Here is a 22,319-nt window from a genome sequence, read left to right as displayed (position 1 = left end):
TGTTTGTTTTCAGTCAGGTTTTTGTGTGGGTGTGTGTGTTGCCAAAGTGTTTTCGCTCTCCTTGCATGTAGAGCTTGCAGACGGTCCCTGACAGGGACCATTAGTGAGCGTCCTTTACCTCAAGGTTGCGCTCATCACGCAAATAGTAGATCTATAAATATTCTGGCTGATGTTTAGGACTAGAAAACGAAAGACAAATATTATTAACCTCAGCACTGTCAATACGCGTGTAAGACTTAAAGAACACGCAGCACGTGAAAACTCAATGAAAGTTCACGGGAATATCAAGCAGCCCCAGTGAGACTTTAGGGAACTGCTAGCATAGCACATGAACTTAATCATTATCAGCCTGACGAGCGACAGTCACTAACCTCGGCCTGAAAAACACATCGACATGCCGAGGCTACTAGAGTCACTGGCATCCGGACTGGACTTCATTACATTTCTCGGAAACAGAATAAACTCTAACAACAGCAAAAGTGAGCTTCGAAGCATCTACAACACCGAGTTTAAGGACAGGTAGGCTTCAGAAACCGTCTGTTTTAGTTTGACTGGACTTAGTTGGCTCAGTATGTGATAAATGTCTTGTGTTTGCGTTCACAGAGAAGGAACAAAACATCCCAACTTTTCCAATGTTGTCTATGCTCTTTTGAAATTCAACAAAGTCTACATAAGAAATGGAAAAATCTTCATAAGAGTTAGGCGCCAGGTAAGATGTGATCTCTGGGCCATGACTGGCTGTTTTTGTGACAAGTTTTGTGTTTTTTTGCTGACATAAAAATGGAATAGAGGATGCAATGATGGAGACCCTAGAGACATTATCATTTGTGATGTTAGTTATGAATTACCCTTTGTATAATCATCATCACTGTGTACGGTGACTAGGTTATAAGGATACAAGAAGAGTAAAGCAGGGTGCAGTATGCCTTTCAGCTTTTTATATGGCCTGGATAAATCTTCAAGGTACTGATCCAAGACAGTACTTAGGAGGGAAATGGAAAAATTCCAAACCAGGCCTATTCCTAAGGGGGGTGGATACCAACCCTCAAGTTAGGAAAAAAAGCAGCCAGATACTAATAGATTATAATTTTGATTTTTAAATGGCGTATGACAGGAAATTCCCTTAAAGAAAATACTGGACTTGGGCAGAGGTGGGGAGGAGCCCCAGGTATTAAAAAGGTGAAGACCCCAGAAAGTGCTTTTGTCTGCCTGTTTTGGGATGTTGGCTGAATAAATGCACCCTGCTTGCTTGCACATTTCTGTCTCTAGAGCATCAATTTTGTCTTCTTACTCTTAAGAGAAGAGGATGCTAATGATAGGGGTTGGTGGAGGTAGATGATGTGCTGTTGCAACCCCAAACTGAGCAGCTAAAAAGTAAAAGAAGACTACATTTAGCTCTGATATGATTGAACAAAAATTGACAAGTTGTCCTACAGCAGCATCATGACATTATTTTTCCCCCTTCAGGTTCAAATATACTCTGATCAGTGGAGGAGGCGATGGGTCTCCCAGCCACAAAGCCTCAGTTCTGGATCTGTGGACACAGCAGACCCACATGCTCCCCCCACAGACATACAAGCATCTGTGTTGACCCCTAAGAAGAAACTGGCCACAGATGTCCTCAACAAGATGAAGAACAACAGGTATGTTTAAAAGATGTTTCACTGTTGTCCAGCGTTTCTGTATTGTAGCATTAAGTTTATTCCTGTAAGACTTTATAAGGTCTGTATTTGCTTCTTGAAGATGCACAGTATTCTATCAGCATATATATAGAAACTGGCTCAGAAGTAATGACAAACTTAAATGTTAATGAGGAACAGGCTTCATTTAATAGTTTGTCCATCAGAAAGTACTGACTTGTTTATGTCTCAGGATGTATCCTGGGAACATTCCTAACAATAAGTCCAAGGTTATGTTTAGTCTCAGCCATTATTCACCAGACACTGACATGCAAACACACGTTATTTTATTAGATTTCTGGATAATGTGTTGCTGGTCACCTGTCAAATTTAATTTGAGAGTATTTAAAGATTTAGATTCAAATTACAAAGCAGTACACACACACACACACATATACAGAAAAGCCAAACAATATAGACGTTTAACAATGATTAAACTCTACATTTGACTGCAGAGGTTGACCAATACAAGGACTCTCCCTACTTTACCATGAACCACTTGACAGTGGGGGGGTGGGAGAAACTGACCAACTCTCACACAAAGGTAGTCACAGTTATTGAGCCCAAGGTGGTAAATGCATGTTCATCATTTTCAGAGCGCTGGAAAGTTTTGCATGACTAGACCGCATCTAACAACAGGAAGTATGGGGGTGCAAAAGAAACATATGTGGCAAGGCTGGTTGCACCTGGAGCTGATACAAGTAGATCAACTGTTGGGTCTTTTCTTGGTTCTGCTCAGTCACTTCCTGGTTTTAAGGCCTTGTTCAAAACACACTTCTTTGCACTAGCCTTTAAATATAGTCAAGCTTGACCTTCTCCCTGTCTTTAAATGGTTTTGTTTGTATTATTGTTCAGATTTGTCTTAATGCTCCCATTGTTTGGTCGTTTTTAATTTTCGATTACTTTTGTGCAGCACTTGATGCACAAGTCGTAGATGTGCTTTACAAATAAACTTGAACTGGTAGTGCTGACTATTGCTGAAAAGGCAGTGTGTGATTTAAAAGTAGTGTAAGGGGACGGGGATATATGCAACTTGTCATCTTTAAAGGAGGAATACAATGTTTAAGTTTTTGTGTTACAATTTAGAATTTTTTAAAAAGTTATTAATGGGAATATGTAAAATAGTAAAAATTGATGAAGTGAAAAGTAAAAAAATAGAAAAGTAATATAAAAAAGTGCATGCATATTTTTGTGCTTACATGTATTTATGCACAAACAATTCATGTACTTTTTGTTTTTTTTAATATTTTTTTATTTTTAAATGAGTGCTCGTACACACATGCATGAAATGAAATTTAATTTCATTTTGTGCCCTCAAATAAGATTTAATGCGACCCGTTATCATCCAGAAGTCACATAATTAATTAAATAAGGTCCACCTGTGTGCAATCTGTCACATGATCTCAGTATACATGCGCCTGTTCTAAAAGACTCAGTCTGCAGCACCATCAAGCAAGAGGCACCAAAAGCAGGTAACATCAAGAATCTCCCCAAAGGATCTCCCCACACAGGTGAGGGACAAAGCTGTGGAGTAGTGCAAATCAGGGTTGGGTTTAAAAAAAAAAAAAAACAGAAACTATGACAGTCTTACAGAGCACCATTAAAGACCCAATAATGAACTTTTAAAGATTTTCTCAGTGAGGTGCCCCCTATCAACAGCATCCATTCAGCATCCATCTTGTGTCCTACCTGTACTGCGAGCTCTCTCCAACCAGTAAAATACAGTCTTATCTTACCTCTTGTCTTTTCTCTTGCTCTGTCCCTCGCTTTCTTTTCCTCTCTTCCTCTGATATGTCTTCTTGCATTTCTTTGCTGAGTCAGCCACAGTGCATGTTCAAAATAGCCGGTGTCTTTATGCACTTACTAATGTGTGATGCGGTATGTAAAGGGAAACTTGGCTACGTCATGCAGCGTCCCAGAAGAAAAAGTTGTATGGTGTAGTTTCTGCCGGACGGCAACGGTTTCAGAAATGCACATATTAGATGTCACTGTGCCATCAAACAAGTCAGAAATGCAGGGTTTTAAGGTAGAAAATTACGGCGTGCATCTTTAAATCCATCTTCACAAATTGAAAACCCAACACATCTCATCATCGCAAGAACACCAGAGTGAAGCATGGTGATGGCAGCATCAGGACAGTGGGCGAGGTCTGTCAATGGCAGGGTCTGGTGCTAAACATGGGAAACTTCTTGAGGCAAACCTGTTTAGATCTTCCAGAGATTTGAGACTGGGACAGAGGTTCACTTTCCAGCAGGACAGTCATTCTTTTAGCGTCTTGCTAAAGCAACACTTGAGGAGAAATATGTAAATGTGGACAATATTTTAGAAAGTATAGTCTTTTAAAAAGATGCCACAAGTTCCCAAAGTGTTAATAAAAAGCTAGTAGTGTTTTTCTTTGCCTATACATGTAACTTGTTAACAACTCTGTAGCCCCACCCCTTACCTGTCTTTCTCAAGATGTGTTTTAACTTTCATCTGCCCCACTGCTTCAAGCTAAAGTATAAATTGAATACAGATAGTAATCAAAAACTCTTGAGCAAGTTTTTAGCATTTTAGATACCAGCACAAACCGCAAACCAAGTTCACACACTCACTCACCATAATGAAAACACTAGGCTGCAGAATTTTATTCTCAAATACTTACATTTGCCTCATCTGCATCTCAGAGACAGTTGGTACTAATAATTATTTAAGGCACTGATGGGATGAACAACAGGAAGTGACCACGCCTCAGATTTTAGTGGTTTTGCAGCAGTTTAAGCAGGGTTCTCAGTTTGAAGCTCTTTCGTTTTGCATCACAAGGTACTTCCTTTTCTCCTCAAACATAGACTGCAAGCAGATAACGGGTAATTAATTCAGAATTTTTGTATTTCTAAAAAAAGGTGAGCAGGTCATTGCAAACGCTACTTTATTATTCTTCTGCTGACATACAGCCTCGGAGTCATGTGTGAATATTCTCTATTCACTGGTCGGTGCAGCGATTGTCATCTGTACACAAGGCCGTCATTGTGCTGCTTGGCCTTGTTTGCAGCTTTTTTGTGTCGCTTTCATTGAGCAGCCAGCCAGTTGCAATATTCTTAGATTTTCACCTTGAATGACTTTAGGCCAGCGATGTGAAACTTAACACACCGATCCTAAGAGTTATTTAATATTTAAACCAACTTTTTAAAAGTGTGTGAACCAAACTGGTTTAAACTTATTTTAATGTTTTAGTTTTTTTTTCCTCTGTACATGGATGTTATCCTATTTTGATGACTGAATAGAATCTGATAAAACATGAGCCCTTGTGTGATTAAAGAGCCTATGGTGACTGGTTCTGTCAAGAGAACAGCTTTTATGTTTGAGAATAGATTTTCGTGGTAGAACATACTAATATTTTTAGTAATTTAGGGTAAATATATAGTTAATCACAAACTGTAATTAAGTGGAGAGTAATTACAGTATTAATTATACCAAGTTGGTATGAACTACTTTTTCTTTTTCCTGCACTAGTCATGTGAGATTAGGTACAGTGTGATGAGGAAGAGAAGAGGGACATGTGCTGCAAGGGCGAGACGGATGGTACTTTTGGGAATCCTTTGACGTGGCAGGTACTTTCAGGTACTTTCAGGGACAAATAACAATTTAGGCATAGAGGGAGAAAATATGAAGCTGTGTATGACTGATGCTGAATTTTGGGAAAGGGATTTTCATCTGTCTGCTAGGGTTCAGGTTTTTGTGTTTATGTTCAAATGAAGTCTACCTCATTCTTAAGACTAAATAATCCTGTTTAGTTATGCAGAGTATTAAATATGGTTATGAAATAAGTAAATGCTGCAATAACTAGCTGTATGACTCCAGCTTAGGCCCGGTACACACATAAAGATTATTGGACTGTTTTTGTTCCGATTTTGCCCCTTCCCGACCAAGGACAACAAACGCCCGATTACCTTGAGTCTAATAAGATTTTCCAATAAAATGATCATTTGGTCTGAAGGGTTGTTACAAGAGAATTTGTCTCGAAAATCGGCTCCAAAATGGGTTGTGGCCGACAATCGGAAGTATTAAGCATATCCAATATTTACGACCAAAACTCTTGACGTGTGTTTGGAAAGCCGATGACCCCTGAGTTGTGACTGAATGGTGACGTGGAACAGAATGTAGCCAATCAGAGGGCGAGCTGACTGGGGGATAAGGAAAGATAGGTCGAATCCCAAATGGAACACTTGAGCACTCCTGCACTCACGGGCGCGCTCCCGCGAGGGGCTCGAGGGTTCAGTGGTATTCCAATTGGAATTGTGTGAGTGATCAAGGGATGATGGCGGACATTTTTGAGCCCTTTCTGCCCCCTTTCCATAAGTCAGCATCGATGCCAACTTTCGCTAAGGAATTACCCATAAATCACTGCGATGTCACGTGAAACACGGAGTTTACCGAGAGAAGCCGACGTGTGAAACATGTTCTTCAGTATTGTGGCGCTGGGTCGTTATATTTTTCGCCGTTTAATTTCCCCACGGCGGCGTTTACAGGAGCTTCCTGACCTCTACTATATATATATATATATATATATATATATATATATATATATATATATACACACATATATACACATACATATATATATATATATATATATATATACACACATATATATATATATATATATATATATATATATATATATATATATACACACATATATACACATACATACATATATATATATATATATATATATATATATATATATATATATATATATATACACACATATATACACATACATACATATATATATATATATATATATGTGTGTATGGCGTCTCTCTCCTTGCAGTGCAGGTCTCAAAGTGCTGTCCCAATCCTATTTAAAGCATTCCGAGCCCTTGTGGCCTGTCACCCTCGACTCCTCACGCAGGTGATGTCATTTAGTCATCAGGGGCTCAGGGCGAGTGCTCAAGTTTTCGGTTTGGGATTGGGGGATAGAAAGTCTGTGTTCACGCCGTCTCCGGTCTGTTATTATTTTCAGTTCTGGCTTTTTCTGTTAACAACAGTCCCAAAACCACCATCATTCCCTCCTCTTGTATCCTCTTCCGTGCTGGGTGTTGTGTTTTCCGGTTGTTGCCATGCTGCTTCTTTGTTTTTTTGTTAGATCACGTTTGGTCACATGAGATTTCCGGCTTGGAGACTAGATTCTAGGTCGGTTGCGGGACAGCGTCATTATGTGTGTGTTGTTCTGTGATGAGATTAACGGACTGTTAAATGTCAGATTTTTTTGTATCTTCATGTGTAAGATCTCAAACAGATAAAAACGTCTCATCAGATTAAAAAAAAAAAAAAAACTTATGTGTGTTAGAGATGCAAGTCCCTGGGATCAGCTCACATCAATTCTACAGGCCTAGATTAAGGCAGGTAAGGTGGTTGCTGAGGCTGGGTGGCATTTAATACTCAGAAAAAACAGCATTTGTATGGGTTTTAAAAAGATGAAAATATGGCTGGAAAGTATTTTAGATAACATTAACTGGATATTTTAACATGTAGGTGTTAACAAATATAAAATGTGCTTTTTTATGCGCTCTGGGTAATTTCAGTTTGAGTTACCAAGTATTATATAGAAATGTAACTATTAATTCTTTGTGTAGCCTATTGTAATGATTTTCCAAACACTAAGTTTTTGTACAAAGTATCTGTATCAGACGATACTGGCTTGAATTTTACTTGGTATAGTATCACAAAGAGAATCTGTGGTATCACACATCACTATTCTGCACTGACTGATAATCTGATTGGAAACATTAGACAAGCGCTCACTTCTATTCTACTCAGTATGCCTCCTTTTCTTTACTTGCCCCTCTTTACAGCAGTACCTTGGTTCATTAATGATGGAGAGCACATGTTCACTATAATTATGAAGTGAAACAATATTGTAAAAATCTACACATACATTACACTCAGCTGAATGTGTGAACATAACAGATGTTCACAAGTCCTTTTTTGCAAGTCCAAGTCAAGTCGCAAGTCACTTTCAGTTGTAGTGAGTAATCTGCCATGCAACACCTGCCGTCTGGTCTGCTGAGAAGATGGGATCTGATCCTAGTTTAAGGTAATCATGGCAAAGTCAGCAGTTTATGGAAACTGTTCAGTAAATGACAGTTTTCAGTGGGGTCAGTATGATGGTACAACAATAGTAACAAGCTAAGGTTCACACTGCTGTGGCTCTGTTGTTGCTAACCTTAGTTTTCATATTACAATGACTAACCTCTCCAGGTGTGTTTTAAGGTGGATGTGGTGGATCCAGCGTCCTGGATTTTTATACCACAAATGTTGCAGTTAGCTGCTTTTATACTGGTCGCTTTTTGTTAAGTTTTTAAAGACCCAGAAGTTGCGACGGTTGTGGAAGAAATTTAACTTATTGTGCTTTTTATATATTATCATACTTGTAATCATTTCTGTTTTTAATTCATTCCTTTATTCATTTATTTATTATATTCACACTAATTGTTCCTATATTACACTTTTTCAAAATATTATCAGTTATCCATTTGTTCATGCAGTAAGTTCTGATCTGATTTTGTCTTCTAAGTTCACTGAAAGGACAGCGAGACCCCATCTCCTCACAACTCTGATAGTGGGTACAGGCTGGTACTTGTGCAGACGCAGATCTGGGACATAGCTTAACTCCTTAAAGATAACACAGGTTATTTATGGCACCAACCTACAGATTTATGCACCCAACTCCAGATTCTGAGGAAGGAAGGTCTGCACTCTGTCCTGGACTTATCAGGTCAGGATTACCTCCAGTTGTCAACAAAAAGGTATAAAACTTTTGTCCTGTTCCTGGTCCAGCAGAGTCTTCTTTTGACTTCCTGCGATTCAGACGACTACTCTCACTTGCAAGTAATTTTTCTTTGTTCATTTTCCTTTAATGAATTTTGTTATATTTTGCTCATTCCAGACTCTTGGTAATTAATTTTTCTACAGCACGGAGCTGCAGCAACAGCTGCGTTCACCGGTGCGGTCAGTGTTTTGATTGCGTACGTGCACTGCGGACACGTCTGTGTGACTTTACGTCTGTGTTACGTCTGGGGGAATGACAGCAAATGACAGACAGGAGATTGGACAGAGAGAAGATCATGAAAAAAAGATTGTTCACAAGTCTCAAATCGTGTCCAAGGCGAGTCTTAGGTTACTGGAAATGCAACCAAGTCCCCCTCTGATGGGACTGAGTCTCCATCTCTGGAATATGATATAAATTTACAAAGAACATGTTTTTGTGTTTTTTTCTTAGTCTCTCTCCAGAAAGGACCCATTGTCTTATTATTGTCTTGGCTGAAAATAAGTTCAAGTTTATTTATAGAGCACATTTAAAAACATCTGCCTTTGGCCAAAGTGCTATATGCTATACCACAATAGAAGACACAACTAATGGCTAAGATATCAGGAGCATTTCAATAATTCTTTTAACTTGGTCTCCAGTGCAGTTTTTGACTGCAATGACTTCCTGAATTTAAGTATTTATTTAATTAAACTTTGTTTTTTTTTTTGTTTGTTTTATTTAGTTTTTTTTTTACCATGAAATTCTGGCCCAGTCTAAGGCTTTTTTGTTAACTGAATACTAAAAAACAGTGTTTATTGGAAGATTTTGTTTTAAATAAGATTTTATAAGTAGAAACAGACCTTAAGGACATCACTCATTTAAAAACAGATGAATTCCCGTGTTACTGTGTACTTACTGAGAGTTTCTGACATCAAGTCGGATTAAAATTGAAGTGCATGATAAACAGTCTGATCGTGTCTATCTCTCATAGGAACGAGATGGCATCTGATAAACGGGGCATTGAAATCACCTCAGTCCCTCCGGCGATCGATGGAAAGATTCAGTTAAATGTGTTTCATGGAGAGGAACCAACCACAGTCTATTTCCACATTTTAAACAACAGCTCAGACAGCATCAACTTCAACAGCTACGGTGCTCTGAGCAGGATTCGCTGTTTCACCCTGGTGGACGAGAGGAGAGTGACCAAAGCCAGTCCGCTGTTTCTCTGTCCTGGTGAGACAGCAAACACACAATTTATTTATTTATTTATTTTTAACGATAACGGTATACTGAGTTGATTGTTAATGGCCATGAATTCTGCTTTCCACAGGAGAGAGCTATGACATCACTGTTAGGATGACACTTAAACACACTGGATACTACCCTGTTAAAATGTACTTTGAGTTCCAAGCAGAGCTCGATTTGCCAAAGTCTGTGCCCTTCCAGATTTTCAGGGAGATTGAAGCTACAGTACAGACCCAGCTGGCTGAGGAGCTGAGGCCTATAGCTCCCTATAATCGAGTCCAGGTGCCTGCTTATAAAGCTGCTAATGTAGTTGAGGAGGGAATACCACCTGAGGGGGGGTAAGTTCAATAAATAACAATAAATACACATTAGTGATGTGTCAATGCCTCTGTTTTGTTGTACTCTTACCATCTCCAAATGGAAAGCTCTTCAGTAAAAGTAATGTTGGAGCGAGTTGAAGCTGTTTTTCCTCATTTGAGTGTGAGATCAACAAAAGGACCCAAATCAGAAGTCAATCAATTCTTTTATTCATGCTTATTACACTCATACGGTGTACTATGTTCTTCTCAGTTCTGCTGGCCAACGCATGCCAGTAGCAGTAAAATTAAAAGAATACAGCTACCCTCAATACCTGAAGGAACTAGCCAAACAAGGGATGGAAGACTCTGAGCACCTCTCTCCAGCTGCCAGGCAGAAACTTTCATCAGTGAAGTGAGAAATTGGCCCAATTTGTTTCAGTTAACCATTCCTGTTACCAGAAAAGCATTTTATGGAATTGAGCTCCTTTTTGCGTCTGTGCTGTACGTCCAGGAAAATCCTCAACTCTTCCTTAAGCATGAAGGACTACTCCTGTCGGTTCCACCTCCTCCTATACTTGGAAGAGATACAGATGGAAGTGGGCATCAGAAAGTATGACCTCCACAATCAAACCATGATTCAAGACCACGACGACAGAAAACTCATCGTACTCAAAGTAAAGAGATCTTAAAACAATGCCCTCATTTTTCCTCCTGCTTTTTTGTTTTTAGCTGGATCAGTTTTGATCTCTGCAGCATGAATGTCTCTGCTTCTTGCTAGTTGACTTCTATCTTTTTTTATGTTGCAAGTCATTTTTCTCTAATTTTGTCTTCCTGCATAAACAGCAAAATGATACATTTTTGGTATAGACAGGGAGACAGTCTGTTAAACTTTGGTCAGCTGTACTGTGTTAAAAGTTTGCAGCTTTTTAGTTAAAAAGCTACCAGGAAGGTAAATCAGGTCTTCACATCTTTCTGAAAGAATTAATCTCACAACATCTTTTTTTGATCCGTTTGATGTTTTTATCAACTAACTGGAATTGGAGAGCTCACAGATGTCATTTAGTCTGGGAGGGGACTGTAACAGTACACTGATGTTATGTTCAACTTAATTCCTAATTATCATTGGTAGGTTGGTAAGTGAGCTCTGCTGTCAGTACAAGACAAGTAGCAGCTCTCAGCCATTTACCACAGTGATGCCCATCATTCTGACTTCTAGTAAACCTGAGAGTTAAAAATGTACTTTTCCACAAACACTGACTGAGGGCTTTTGACACAGAACCTTCAGTGGTGGCGCATGTTGTGAGGTTTAACGCTGATCACTGCCATTCAAACCTTGAAAATTATAACAGAGATCAAATGCAGCTAATCACAAAGAAACATTTTTTAATTTAGGCAAACAGCTCCATCACTATGTTCACTACCTTCATGTGCTAAATTATGTTCACATTGAACAGCTGATGACAACAGCCTGCAGTACAGACATCAGTCTGCTCTCTTGTCTCCTCCCTACATCATTCTGATGCACATTTCAAGTAATATCATCAGTCTTCACCACCTTTGCTGTACTCTGGTTTAAATTAATAAGGCCGAATGAAAGTGCTATTTATCCTACTGTAGCACTCAGAGACCAGAGCCATTCTGGCTTCTAGAAATTGTACATCAAAACTACCCAGGATGCATTGTGACAACTTTGGCAGATGAGATTTGCTGATCTTGTAAAGCAAAGATCTTGAGTCCTTACAATATCACATATATAGCAATAGCCAGTGGTTTTCTAATAGTAATACAAGTCATATTGGCTAGGGTTTAGTTTGAAGTAGCCTTATTTAAAGTTACTCTCCTATATTTTGTTTTCTGTTATTATAAAAAGAGTGGTGACAAAAGGATTAAATCAAAAGTGTATCCAAAGAATGGGAATGACTTGCAAAGATGGAAACTACATCAGTGTCATTAACAGGTTCCTGGTGTTGCTGAAAATCGTCCGTCTGTTCTTCGAGGAGATTGTCTCAGGGTGACTAGATCTGGGGAGCAAAGTTCACCAATCACGGTGTACACTGGATATGTCCACAAAGTAGAGCTGGACAGTGTCAAGCTGGGCTTCTCTAGAAAGTAAGAGCTGGATTAAAGACACTTAATCATGGACAACTCTCAATACCTCAGAACCTGACTGGCATTTTAACTACTGCTTATTTATTTTAGGTTTTTGGAGACTTTTCTAAACAACATGAGATTCAACATGGAGTTTACAATCAACAGGTTGACTTTGAAGCTACAGCATCGTGCCGTGGATCTGGCAGTGGAGCATCAGCTTGGGGAGGTTCTGTTTCCATCCGGTGCAGCGGTGCCTGATGTTCCTTTGCCTGAGCTTAGGTTTGCATCCAGTACAAACACGGAAAGTTGACCACCCCAGAGAACTGAATGTCAACATGTTTATATAGAGAAGTTTGCTTTAGATTTGGATACAGAGTTGGCTTTTCCAAACCCAGTTTGTAGGTTTTGCTTCACTCAACTCTGTGCAAGGCTGTGAAAGGTGTTAAAATCCATCCTTGCTTCACCTCTCCAGGATGCTCAACAGTAAGCTGGAAGAGAACCTGGAGCAGCGTGATGCAGTCCGGTACATCGTAGGCGGGTCATCAAAGCCTGCTCCTTATATTGTGTTTGGGCCTCCTGGTACTGGAAAGACAATCACTTTGGTAGAAGCTATTGAACAGGTATTAAGTAGGTTTTTATTAACTTGAACATACAGTATGGTCATCAACTCAGTTGGTCAGCTTCTCTCAAAATGCAATAGGTGTGTACACCATGTGGACCCGAGTTTTATTGATTAGTTAAAAAAAAATTAGCTGAATAAACAAATTAAGACATTTGATGTTTCATTGACTGAACAATAATAAAAAAAAAAAGATGTCTGGTTTTAATATGCTGTGGGTAATATAGATGTTTGAACAACCTGACAATCAGATCAACTTTGAGTATTTATTTTATTGCTTTTAATGGAACTCTGAAAAGTCAAAGAAAACAAAAAAAAAACAACTCAAGGTGTTTCCACCCTCTATGTTGGTGGATTATATGTGCATTTATTAGTCGTATCATCAGTAATTTTCCAAAATGAGCAGAAAAAATGTCATCGTGCGTTCTGATTTTAAACCACATCAGGTGTTTACAAATAAATCGATCATTTTTAGAACCGATAATGTCTTTATTACTGAATATTATAGTTTTCACCTTAATAACATGACTAATTGATTATTAAATTTCTTATATTTTCAGGTCATCAGGGCCAATCAGTCAGCCCGTATCCTGGCCTGTGCACCTTCAAACAGTGCATGTGACACACTCTGTGAGAGACTGGTGCCTCACATGAACTCGAATGAGGTTTACCGCATGTACGCCATCAGCCGAAACCCGAGCAGCATCCCTGGTATATTGCTGGTGAGCATCACAATTTAGTGCGAGCAGGTATAAATCAAAGTTTAGACACAGGTACTCTAGAAATTAGTTACTGTTTTACAATTCACAGCTTGGTAGGTGTTTTCTTTCAATAGGTAGTCCCACAGCTTAACCAAATTCTTCATGATCATAATTATAACCCATGAGCTAAACTGTTTTATTTTAAGGAATTGTGGTGTTGAGCTATTAATCCAAACATTACTACACACTTTTCTGTCTTTCAGAAATACTCTAACTGGGATGACAAACAGGGCTTTTTTGTGTTTCCTGAAAAAGAAATTCTGATGAAATACAAAGTTATAGTTACGACTTTGTTCACAGCTGGCCGGTAAGACCTGAATTATTGCATAGACAGTATCTTTTCTACACTATATACACAATATTAGGGTCTGTTTGATATTTGGGCACATTCTTTGAGTCATGAGCCAAGCTTACTGTGTTGTTTGTACTACCTGTATGCAGTGTTCCTGTCGTTAAAATGCATCTGTATGTTTCTTTACTTTAGACTTGTGACCGGAGGGATCCCAGTTGGCCATTTCTCACATGTGTTTGTGGATGAAGCAGGTCAAGCTGGAGAGCCGGAGTGTGTTATTGCAGTTGCAGGTAAATTCTAAACATTTTAGGCCCTGTTTACACCGAAATGCTAAGACAGTAAAACGCAAAAGTTATGTTGTGTTCCAGCCCCTTGTTTACACAGTAACATCGTTTTGAGTAGATAAAACTACAAAGATTTGACTATGGCCTCCAGAGGGAAATTTTCTCACAGCGCAAGGCGAGTGGAATCTTTTGGCAGCGATGACGTCTTTCACGTCATCCTGCACTTGTGCACTCAGACCCTGCTTAACCTGCAAAAAGCACAATAATGATGGACCTTCGTGTCTGTGCAGATGTTTGTGCTGCTACATCTTTTTTAATTTATTTGGTCTGTTGGAGCAAAACCTGTATCTGGTAGAGTTTATGCTCCAGATAACTAGCGTTTGACACGTAACACTTGTGTTGTGTTTTGCAGTCTTATGAGGATGCTGTACACACCTGGGTTTCACTGCACACTAGAGGCCTGGCATACGCACTGTATAGTTTCTGGTCCTTTGCATTGTCGCCTGCACAGACATAATTTTCATATTTGCGTTTTCCATTGAAACGTTGTGTAAACAGGGCCTTAGCAGCAAGGATCTGTGGTTTTTGAAGAAAGCATCCCAAAGTAATTACATTGTTCAAAATTATTGTTTTTAAAAGTCCATAGCATGTTGTGTCTACAACATCTAAGTACACTTGGGTGTATTTCTGATAAATTTGAAGGATTTATCTTTGCATCATTATTCACAATTGTATTTAATAATGTCTCAAACAAGATTTTTAAATGTGATTTTAGTTTGAGAGAGTTTGATTTTAAATATCTTCCATTGCCACAAAGATTTAATTCTTTTCATATAGAGACAGGAAGGCATGAAGGGCTGGGGAAAAAAAGATTTCTTCACCCCCATTGTACTGAACCAGCTTGAGATTTCAGATGGTGATTTTTGGTGATAAACATGGTCTGGTTCAGAGGAAGAAGCATGAAGGGCAGAATTTTTCTAAGCAGTTGTGGGTCTGACATTTTCCAAAGATTTGAAGACCTGAGCATGGGCTGCAAAAGTGTTGGTCATATAAAAATAAGTAAAATGAAATGGTGAAAATGGTAAGGTTAAACATTACATTGCTAGTGTTTTCTCTTGTTTTTAACGGTTAAAAAAAAAGTGCTCCACAAGTGGTGAAAGCAAGCGGAAACCTCCGGCGGTGAAATGTGAAGCCTATGCGGAAGTGCAAAAAATTGCAGTTCACCGCTAGGAGCTGGCTCCAAAACAGAGTCAATCCCCATAGATTCCCATGTTAAAAACAGCAACTTCACAGCAGAAATAAACATGTTTAAAGCCTGGTACAAAAATCCATTTTAGGTTTAATGGGTGAAGTTCACCTTCATGACAACTGTGAGGGGGGTGAATTTTTTCTAACTCATCCGTTTGGATGTTATTTAATCTTGGAAGGGGCGTGTCTTTTTGATTGACAGGTATCCAATATCCGCGGCAAGAATGGAGAGAGTAGCACAAACGCGGTTTTTACCCGGCTAACAGTGCGCTTTAGCTTTAGCCCACCTACCTTCTTTAACCGGTTAGCTCACGTTAGAGCCGAGTTGGCTCAGTTGGCTCTTAGCTACAGGCAGCTCGGAGTTTGATAGGTGTCAATCATCCACCCCCACGCTCACAGCCCCCTTCTCAGCTCCACCACTTTGCCCATTTTTGTATTTTCCGGGAGCGACGGCAGGCGTGACGCTGCCAAGGTGACGATGATGGGAACCGCCCAATAAGCTTCATTTTTGCTCTTCAGAAACCTACGGGTGACGTCACGGAGGATCCGTCCATCTTTTATATACAGTCTATGGGTGAAACTAATGCACCGTCTTACTGATTGGTTTGTTTCACAGGTCTGCTCAGTGCAGAGAAGAGTCAGTTGGTTCTAGCAGGAGATCCAGAGCAGCTGGGACCAATTCTTCAATCTCCTTATGCAATGAAGTATGGACTCGGTAAGAGCAGACCAGGGTATTGATTAATTGTAATGTTTTAGAGACATTGCCTCCTATTGCAGTAGTTTTTGTAATGTGTATCATTAACAGTTTTGTTGTTTGTTTTACTGGGTCATGTGTTTGATGGATTGATTTAACAGTGTAACCCAAACCCCCTCCAGAACTGTCTCTGCTGGAGAGGCTGATGAAACATGAATTATATCAAGACTTTGACAAACGTTTTGTCACGAAACTACTGAGAAACTACAGGTGCGGCTCACAGTTATAATTTCAATTTGGCTTGTTGTCGTTATCATTTATAGGGCTGCGGTTTTGATGACTGAACATTTTTTTTCTTTCTTTCCACTTAGGTCTCATGGTGCGATTCTGAAAATCCCAAATGAGTTGTTCTATAAGGGTGAATTGCAGGTTTTTGCTGACGAGGTGGAGCGTGAGGCCTACTGCAACTGGGACGGCCTTCCCAAAAAGGTGCGGCTGCAGGGGTATTTTATTATAAAAAAAGATTTACAGGAAACGAGCAGGGCTGATTTGTTTTTATTTTTCTTTTTTATTATGTTTTTTTATTATCTTTTCTACAACATTTTTGAATGTTTTGAAACCACCCTGTGGTTGAATTGTGCTGTACGAATAAACTTGGCCTGCCTGTAAACTGTCACACCACGTGGTTTGTCTAACCATGTTGGAACTCCTTTGTAGCAGCTGTTTGGAAAAGGCCGGACATTTGGAAAACCAAACAAAAAAAGTAATACTGAGCAAATAATGAAATCACAAGCAAACTTCAGCCAGTTATCATACAGAAAATCCTCATGTTTAAAATCCTTTTATCACGGGACACTGATTGTTCTGAACTGTTTCCTGTTGTGCTTGAACCCCGGCAAGATGGATTCTTCTTTGTGAATCTTACAAGAATCCATCTGCCTCAATAATTAAAACTGCAGAAACCCTGGGCTTAAAGCAGCACAGCTGAATTTTGGCAGATATTCACACTGAAGCGCTCCCTAAAAACGGCTAATTCAGCATCTGTCTTACATCCTGTCTCTTCCCTGAGCTCTCTCCAACCAGTAAAAGTCAGTCCGATGTAGACTAATGTCTTCTTGGGTTTCCTTACCGAATCAGCCATGGTGCACGTTCAGAATGTCCAGAGTGTTGAAATCCAGTTGTGTTGTGTGACATGGATGCTGTAAAGCTTAACATAGCTGTCACATGATGCGCCAGGCGGCAAAAAGTTGTGAAGTGCAGTTTCTTAGTCTCAGGAGGCTGCAGGGCAACGGTGGCTCCAGTTATGTGCATAATAAATGTCAATGTACCATCAAAAGAAGTCAAAGGCACAAAGTAGTAAGATTAGAAACTTATGAAGTATTGCTTTAAATATGAAGCCAGTGCAAGGTGTGCCACAAACGGTTCATTGACTTTCCATTAGTCCAGTATGCATTAATGGCCATATTAAAAACAAAAAACACACACAAATAAAAAAAAAACTGAAAAGCAAACAGCGTTAATCTCTATTCCAAACTAGAAGCTCTCGGAGAGCGCAGACTGTAATGTTTTTTGTTTTGTTTTTTTTTTTGCCAGTGATTGCGGGCATGATTTTTCAGTTGGAAGCTCTAATTGCAAAATTATCTCCATCTCCCTATAGTGAAGAATCCTTTAAAAAAAATTCCTCGATCCAGGCTGTGATCCAGATCACCTCCAAAATCTAACCACTAGTTCCTTATTCCATTTCTGAGATTTCCTGAGAATTCCCATCATTGTACATAACTTATGTACGATGTTATGTTGCTAACAGTCACAGTCATGACAGCAGAGTAGTGTTGATTTTTATTTATTTTTTTAGTGAATTATGTCCTGAAGCTATGGATAATTACATGTTGACCTCTTTACGTGCCAACACCAAAATAGGTTATGCCACTGTTTTGGGCATTTTGCTCCAAACACTGAAAATTTTCTCCTGAAAAGGGTGAAAGTCAAATCACAATCTCAAGTGTCCTATAAAAGATAGTCTTCAAACCAGTATTTTATATAAACCAGTGTTGTGGTCTAAATGCATCACTTCATTCTTGGACAATAAGTAAAATGGTTCTTGGACATGAATAAAAACAAAACCAATTCTTTGTTGGTTGAAAATGAGGAATGATGAAGTAAAATTAGTGATGAATCTGTAAAAGAAGTGATAATCATCTTATCTCAGCAACTGAGGTTGTCCAGGAAATGTTGACATTGGATTTCTTAGGTGCTGCATTTAAAAAAGAAGAAAAAAAAAACATACCTTTGCAGCTGCAGCTATACCTGTAGCATGATGACATGCCGTCATTGCAGCTTACAAATTCACCCCCTAATGGCGGACCAGAACATTGGCATAAACTCTGAGACTTGAAAATATTTTTAAGATTTCCTTAAGTTTTATAGACGTTTTAAAATGAAGTGTAGAAGTGCTTACATTAACCAATTTAGAGCTTGTTTTGCTCATCATTTATCAAACCCTTCCCACCACCAAACTGTGTAAATACAGCGTTCAGCACAGTACCTGACTGCTGACTCTCCACCACAACAGGGTTTCCCAGTGATCTTCCATGGAGTGATTGGGAAAGACCAGAGAGAGGCCAACAGTCCATCTTTCTTCAATGTGTCTGAGATTGAAGTCCTGGTCAGCTACCTCATCCAGCTTTTTGAAACGCAAGGAAAGGAGGGTCTGCCCGAGATCTCTTCTCAGGACATCGGCATCATCACCCCTTACAGGAAACAAGTGAGGCTGTGTGGTGTCCATTTGTGTTTAGAAGGCCAAATAAAGAAGGTTTGTAGGATATATTTGTAATCATGCATCACCAGCATCCTTCTTTTTCTAATAGGTTGAGAAAATCCAGAAGGCTTTGAGGTCTGTCTCTGCCCTAAAACAATGGATTAATCTTAAAGATCTCAAGGTGAGCTGCTGTAAATTAATTATTTTGCCTCTGTTAAAAAATATATAACTGAGTTACCACTTTCACAGTAGGTAAGGTTATGTAAAGCAGTGTCACCATATCATGACTGATATATCTGCTGCTTCTCCCCCTGATGTTTTGTCTGCTTTAAATCAGGTGGGATCTGTGGAGGAGTTTCAGGGACAAGAGAAGAAGATCATCATGGTCTCGACAGTCCGTAGTAGCATCGACTATGTAAAGATGGACAAAGACTACAATATCGGATTCCTATCAAATAGAAAGGTCCATGACATTCTTTATATATGATCCATCCATTTTCTTCTGCTTATCCAGAAATAAGCAGATAACAGAGGCAGTAGTTTCAGGCAGGAGACCCAGACACATCTCTCCTCAGTGCCACTCTCCAGCTCTTATGGCACCCTGCACCCCTGCAGCACTGCTCAAACAATCCCAGAGGGGACACAGTTTGTAGACTCACATCCACAAAACACATGTAGGCTGGATGGTGAAACTCCCATGCCTCCCACAGCAGCTCTGCTTCTTTATTATTCAAAATTCAATATAAAGCCACATTCTGTGCATCTTTAGTATGTTCTACAATTCAATAAGTAATTAACATCTTTTTGTATGCTTGTATGTTTTTTTTTTTATAGAGGTTCAATGTTGCCCTGACAAGAGCCAAGTCTCTGCTTATAGTCGTGGGAAACCCTGTCACACTCAAAACCGATCCAAACTGGGAGAAGTAAGTCAAATTTAGGCCAAAGATGTTTTGTCAAGATACTAAAGTACATCAGCAATTTTCAGAAGCATCCTCCTTTCCATGAATCCACGTGTCATGCAGTGTGTCAGCTGCATGTCTGAATGAGCCGTGGTCTCTTCCACTGGAAAATTCATTTAACTGGGTTGAAATGAATTACACTTATACATCACTTCCAACACAGCATATAACTTATTCTGTTCAGCAGAGAAGCGTACACAAATAGGGGTGGATCTTACTTCCATGCATGAAATGCTTTTTAGAGGCCTCCCACAGAGTGTACTATTAAGTATATTCTGTGTGTCATTCATCTCCATTAGATAAATTACAGAGCCAGAACCAACTGTCCAGAACAATGAAGAATGTGGAAAAGAGGTGGAGAGATGTACATGTTCAAGTAGTGTAGAGTGGAAGTTTTTTTGTGTGTGTGTGTGATTTGTGATGAGAGCATCAGCAAAAATGTAAGGAAAGGTACGAGACGCAGGTGAGACTAGCTATGGTGTACGGTTTATAATTTGGTGGCCCTGAGGAAAAGACTGAAAACAAAAGTACAAAAATTGTCTTTATTTTTTTTTCTCTCTTTTTTTGGTGGGGGTGACAAGGATGGATGGGATCGTGAATGAGCACATCAGACAGACAACACATATTAGGTGTTTCTGAAACAGTCAGAGGCCAGACTAAGATGTTTTGGGCATGTACTGAGAAGGGATATTAAATGTGTTGGTACTAGAACTACTTGGCCAGAGGCCTAGAGGACGACCAAAGAGGTGGTTTGTGGAACTAGTGAAAGAGAATATGAAGTTAGCTGGTGTAAGAAAAGGATGTAGAGCAGGGCTACTCCGTTCGGGCCACAGACTTGCAGGTTTTCAATGTTTCCCTGCTCCAACACACTTGACTCAGTTTAAATGGATCCAACAGCCTATGAAGTTCTGCACAATGACTCGTTAGGCGTGTTGCAGCAGGGAGACATTGAAAACCTGCAGGACCGGGGCCCTTGTAGGAGCTGAGTAGTCCTGACGTCAAGGATAAGGTTGGATGGAGGCAGATGATTCATACTGTTCCCTTCAGGGAGAAAAGGGGGAAGGACAACAAAATGGTCTCGTTTTATGAAAATGCTGCAGCTTCTCTGCTCTGACACATAATGAACAGGTGAAGTTAGAAATTAAACTTTTCAAAGTGCAACAGTTTTTGGGTCTAATTAATAAATATCTGATGCCACTAAACTTTGGAAATCCAGTTGATGCTCAGAACGGTGAGAAAAATCTTCTGACTCCATCCAGGTTGCATCTTGTATGAACCTCCACTTGTAATGTAGTTGAAGGAAAGGTGTGACAAAGTTGTCTGATGTTTCAGTATTGGGTGTTTTTCTTTATTCATTTTTATTTTCCAGTTCTAAAGATACAAGATTTGTACCAAACAGTGACAACTTGTTACTATAAAAGACTATATTAAAAAAAAAAGATTAACTCTGCATCTTGAGAGATGATTTTTTTTAATGTGCTGTGATGAAAAAAATAGTATGTTTAGTAATTTTATGTTGGATCTGTAAAATGGATACACACTCACAATTTAGCATAACATGGGCCCCTACAGACCTCTTCCATCTTTACTTTATTTGTCATTTCTCTTTTCAGGTTCATCAGCTACTGTGTGAAAATGCAGGGTTATACTGGGGTGGATTTAAAGTATGAAAAAGAAGACGATTTTGTGGCAAAAATGGCCTCCCTGAAAATCTTGGATTCTGAAGGTTGGTACAAGTTTAAATCAAGATTTAACAAGCTGAGAAATATTTTTTCAAGCTTTTAACATTAATCATTTTCTTTTTATAATATAAAAAGTACATCTTTAAGTTAACTGTCTTTGGGGGAAATTGAGACGGTGATCTGTTATCTTGGATGGGCATGTTTTTTTTTTTTTTACAACAGTTGCTTGAGGCTTGTACTTTAGTACGACTGTGACCAAGTGTTTGGTTGGATCATTAACAGCCACAGTTGAAGTGAAGTGTTTGAACAAAATGTTTATTTAAGCAAACAGAAATATTTTTGCTGGTGAGAAAACTTGTTTTTTTTTTTTTTTTTTTTGTCCCCTGTAGGCGAGGCAGATGACCTCCAGTAGCACGTGAAGCCAGTTTGGGAGAACAAGCACTTCCTTTAGAACAATCAGCCACATCCTCAAAATGTGAAATTTTCTTACATAAAGCTGTGGCCAGACCTAGTATTTCTAGTTTTTCCTATTTGTGACTCAGTATATCAAATGCATATATCCTTTTTATAAAACTCTTACAATAGTTTGTAGAACTTGTGGTGCAGTTAATGGTTCTCTGTCACTATGCCAAAGGTAAGCAGTGAATCTATTTAATTACTGCCTTTTACACTTTGATTCTTTACATATCACTCTTTAAATTCAATAACCATGAAAACAGCTGCAAAGCTAGACATTTTTCTGCATTTTACATTTTAATTCAGATTAATTTTTCACCACTTGTCACCAATGTTTTCACTGTTTACTCCAACTGCTTTTATTCCTCTGAAAATAAAGTCTAGACCTTTTGAATATGTACCATCTTTTATTTATTGCCTTTTACAGCAGCAAAAACCAGTTCATGTCATAATCTT

The 22,319-nt window shown here is 39.1% G+C and overlaps 1 protein-coding gene across 3 annotated transcripts; it reads left to right on the top strand.

Moving 5' to 3' along the window:
• Nucleotides 1–114: 114 nt before the first annotated feature.
• mov10a (Mov10 RISC complex RNA helicase a) lies at nt 115–22,261 on the top strand. Of its 3 annotated transcripts, XM_041981375.1 has the most exons (22): nt 115–519; nt 604–709; nt 1,468–1,643; nt 9,467–9,708; nt 9,806–10,058; nt 10,291–10,431; nt 10,531–10,693; nt 11,977–12,128; nt 12,219–12,389; nt 12,583–12,730; nt 13,290–13,451; nt 13,694–13,797; nt 13,975–14,072; nt 15,931–16,029; nt 16,191–16,278; nt 16,380–16,497; nt 18,581–18,772; nt 18,876–18,947; nt 19,104–19,229; nt 19,601–19,689; nt 21,339–21,451; nt 21,797–22,261. In XM_041981375.1, exons 1-22 carry the CDS (start codon nt 395–397, stop codon nt 21,817–21,819), a joined length of 2,961 nt encoding a protein of 986 aa, XP_041837309.1. In that variant the 5' UTR covers nt 115–394; the 3' UTR covers nt 21,820–22,261. The 3 variants fall into 3 exon arrangements, with proteins under 3 accessions (XP_041837309.1, XP_041837310.1, XP_041837311.1); XM_041981376.1 differs by lacking the exons at nt 115–519; nt 604–709; nt 1,468–1,643 and adding an exon at nt 3,103–3,190; XM_041981377.1 differs by lacking the exons at nt 115–519; nt 604–709; nt 1,468–1,643 and adding an exon at nt 4,448–4,525.
• Nucleotides 22,262–22,319: the final 58 nt, after the last annotated feature.

This window comes from Melanotaenia boesemani, chromosome 3 (assembly GCF_017639745.1).
Source record: "Melanotaenia boesemani isolate fMelBoe1 chromosome 3, fMelBoe1.pri, whole genome shotgun sequence".
In the NCBI taxonomy this organism is placed as follows: domain Eukaryota; kingdom Metazoa; phylum Chordata; class Actinopteri; order Atheriniformes; family Melanotaeniidae; genus Melanotaenia; species Melanotaenia boesemani.
Note: the sequence above shows the minus strand (reverse complement) of the source record. Positions and strands in the feature narration are given on the sequence as shown.